Source organism: Aptenodytes forsteri, unplaced genomic scaffold, assembly GCF_000699145.1.
Source record: "Aptenodytes forsteri isolate BGI_AS27 unplaced genomic scaffold, ASM69914v1 Scaffold201, whole genome shotgun sequence".
NCBI lineage: Eukaryota > Metazoa > Chordata > Aves > Sphenisciformes > Spheniscidae > Aptenodytes > Aptenodytes forsteri.
This window is the reverse complement of record NW_008796209.1, coordinates 64,281-67,219: the sequence shown is the minus strand read 5'-3', so window position 1 is coordinate 67,219 and position 2,939 is coordinate 64,281. Positions and strand designations below refer to the sequence as shown.

The 2,939-nt window shown below is 58.8% G+C and overlaps 1 protein-coding gene across 1 annotated transcript in view; it reads right to left on the bottom strand.

The window, feature by feature from the left end:
* Positions 1-1,515: 1,515 nt before the first annotated feature.
* Positions 1,516-2,939, bottom strand: part of LOC103906356 — a 12,735-nt gene continuing 11,311 nt past the window's right edge. The window contains 4 exon segments of the mRNA XM_009288249.1: positions 1,516-1,597; positions 2,170-2,216; positions 2,296-2,401; positions 2,686-2,725. Of these exon segments, the coding sequence (XP_009286524.1) occupies positions 2,174-2,216; positions 2,296-2,401; positions 2,686-2,725 (189 nt within the window). The 3' untranslated portion in view covers positions 1,516-1,597; positions 2,170-2,173.

Sequence of the window (2,939 nt, the reverse complement as noted above, 5' to 3'; positions counted from 1 at the left end):
CAAATTGTGGTCAGGCTTTGAAGCGGGAACCTGACCCTTCGCCCAGAGTTTGTGCAGGAACTTACCTGGAATCACAGCCTGAGTATGCAAACCAGAGCAGAGGGACCAGGACTTGACCTGTCTGTGGAGGGATGAAGAGAACCAGCTGTCCCATCCAGGCTCCCTTGTCCCTTCAGTCAGTCCCGGGGAAAGTGGGGTAGCTCCACCAACACCCGAACTGTATTTTGCCAGGGGAGCATCAAACCGCTGTAACATCCAGGGGGCTCAGGAGCACAGGCTATCTGTCCTGCTTTGAGAGAAGCATGAAGCCCAAGGCCAACAAGAGCCAAGGGAGGGACAATCCACAGTCCTGTAGGGCTAGCCTGGTCCCTCCTACCCCACACAATCCCTTCCTGGAGCTCCATCTTCCTGATGCTGATCGAGGTGACACAGCCCTGCCAGCCCCAGAGAGGCTCCCTCACCAGCCTGTCTGGCTCCACCATGACAATCCCAGCTTGTAGTGGCTCAACTTAGATACCCTGGATGTGGTTCCAGCAGGGGCTGCTGCACCACGGAGACTGGTTCTGCCTTTGCTGCTCAAGGGCAACAGGCCTCAGAGCCAGGACTGATCCCATGGCTCTGTTCTGTGTCTCACCAATAAAGACTGTGCTGGCCATGGTGGTGCTGACCTCTGATCTTCACTTCTTTTCCAGGTTTGACCTGGCACAGGGGCTGCAAAGGAGCTGAGAGCACACAGGTCCCTCAGCTCTGGCCACAGCATGGGCACAGAACACACTCCTGCCCAAGATGTGCATTGAGGGACATCACCCTTCACTGATTCCCACCACGCACCCCATCCAAACTCACGTGAGAGCTGCCCAGCACAGCCCTGGGGGTCGGAAAGGCTGTCGGGCACCACTCGGGGACACGGGGTCACAGCAGCCCTGCTCATGGCCTCCCCCCAACAAGGTGCAGTTAGCTCCTTGCAGGGGGATGTGACCCCACAAGAGCAATGAGGGGACTAGGCAGGAGCTGTAGTGGGGCAGGCAGCCCTTTCCAAACCACAAGCCTTTATTGGTTGTCCAGACAGAGCAGGCAGAGTCACAAAGGCAGCCCAGTCAGGCCAAGCTCCAGCAGAGCCCTGGGTTTGGCTGAGTATCAGCAGACGGGGGGGTGGGGAGAGGGGTTGGGAACCCAGAACATGGCAGGAGCATGGACCATCCCTCAGCCTGAGCCCGTGTGAGTCAGGGACTGGGAAATCTGGCAAACAGTTCCTGCTTCCAGGAAAGCAAAAATGAAAGCAAATCCAAAAAAAGGAACTACAGAAGGTTGCATTCAAAGGCCTTAAAACAGCAGTAAGCAAAAGCTTGGAGGTGAAGGGGGAGAGGAAAGAAAAAGCTCACAACCCTCATTGGCCTCCTGTTTTCCTCTTGCTCTGCTGAATTGGATGGGACCCCCAGTGCTGGTCACAGTCACAGGAGAGCCAGGGGGCCCAGCAGCCTTCAGCACTGAGCTGGGGTCATCCTCCCCATCTTCTCCGCTCCTTCACTGCTCTGAATGTCTCCTGTGGTCCTGGGCAGGGGCTGGAGTGACTTATCTCCAGCCTGGCCACCTTTACCTGTGGAGACCAACAGCACCCAGGGCAGAGGCTGCTGCGTGCCCTCGGCTGCGTGGGGAGCTCATGCCACCACAGCTGCCTGCACACATGAGTGTCTGAGACAGGCTGGAGCACAGGGCAGTGCCTGCCACAGTCTGACCCCTTTGTCCCAGCTGTGCCCAACCACAGGTCCCTGGAGGTGCCCACCGGTGCCCAGGCAAGTGCAGCAGTCCCTCAGCCTGACCCTTCTGAGACCCCTCCCCTGGCGGGGGTGACATGGCCATGGGTCCCTCAAAGCCATGAGCCATGAGCCACCCTTTGGGATGCCCTTCTTTGCTCGCCCCTGCCCCTGCTCCAGGCTGAGAGCACTGCCTGGAGCCACGCTCTGCTGCCACGTGGGGCTTAGCGGGCAGAGCCAACCGTCCCCGGCACCACAGGGCTGGGGCAAATGGGGAGGCATGTCAGTGAAAAGGACGAGCAGAGGTTTCTCCTGAGGGTCAGGCTCTCCTGGGAGATCTCTGCTCTCCTTCCAGCTGCCACCCAGCCCTACAGCCCTTTCTGTGATGGTGGTCCAGAAAATTGCATTTTCCTACCTTTTTAATTATCATCCTTAGCTTTGCTGGGCAAAGATTTCCTTTTCCTGGAAAGGCAAAGGGGAGTCCTGAGTAAGAGACTGACGTTGCCCATGGCCCTGCTGAACCTGTCCCCTTCCTACTCACCTGGAAAGCACGAACCACAGGATCCCTGCAGACAGGAGGAGGAGTGCCAAAAGCACAACCACGCCAATCACAGTCCCGCCCCACGGGACCGGAGGCTGCCCTGCAACTAACACACAGCCAGGAGTGGGTGCCACAGCCTGGACCACATGCTGGCAATGGCCCAAACAATGGCAAAGAGTGTGTGCAAGTGTGTAGATGTGTGTCTTGGCTTGGGTTTCTTCTGGGATGGAGGATCACCCCATGTATGGGAAACGAAAGGTTTCCTCTGCCCCCCATGAGACCCAGCAGCTCCTACGCTCAGCCAGCTCCTCACCACGGGAAGCAGCCAGGCTGGGAAAAGGGAGGATGTGGGAGAGACCCTCAGAAACAGGGAGCGAGGAGCCCACTTACCAACAGAGAAGCTGTAGCACACGCAGGTGAACTTCTCTGCCTGTTGGAGGAGACGGGAGGGAGAGATCAGGCCACTCCTGCCCCACTGCCCGCCCTGGGGGTAAAGGCCTCCCACCCACAGCCACCGAATGCCCCAGCTGTGGCTGAGGACCTCGGGGACACTGTCCTGTCAAGACGCCCGGGCTCTCGGCGCAGGGACCGGGAGCAAAGCCCGTGCAGCACTGCCGCTCACTGTTGGGGGCCGGGCCAAACCC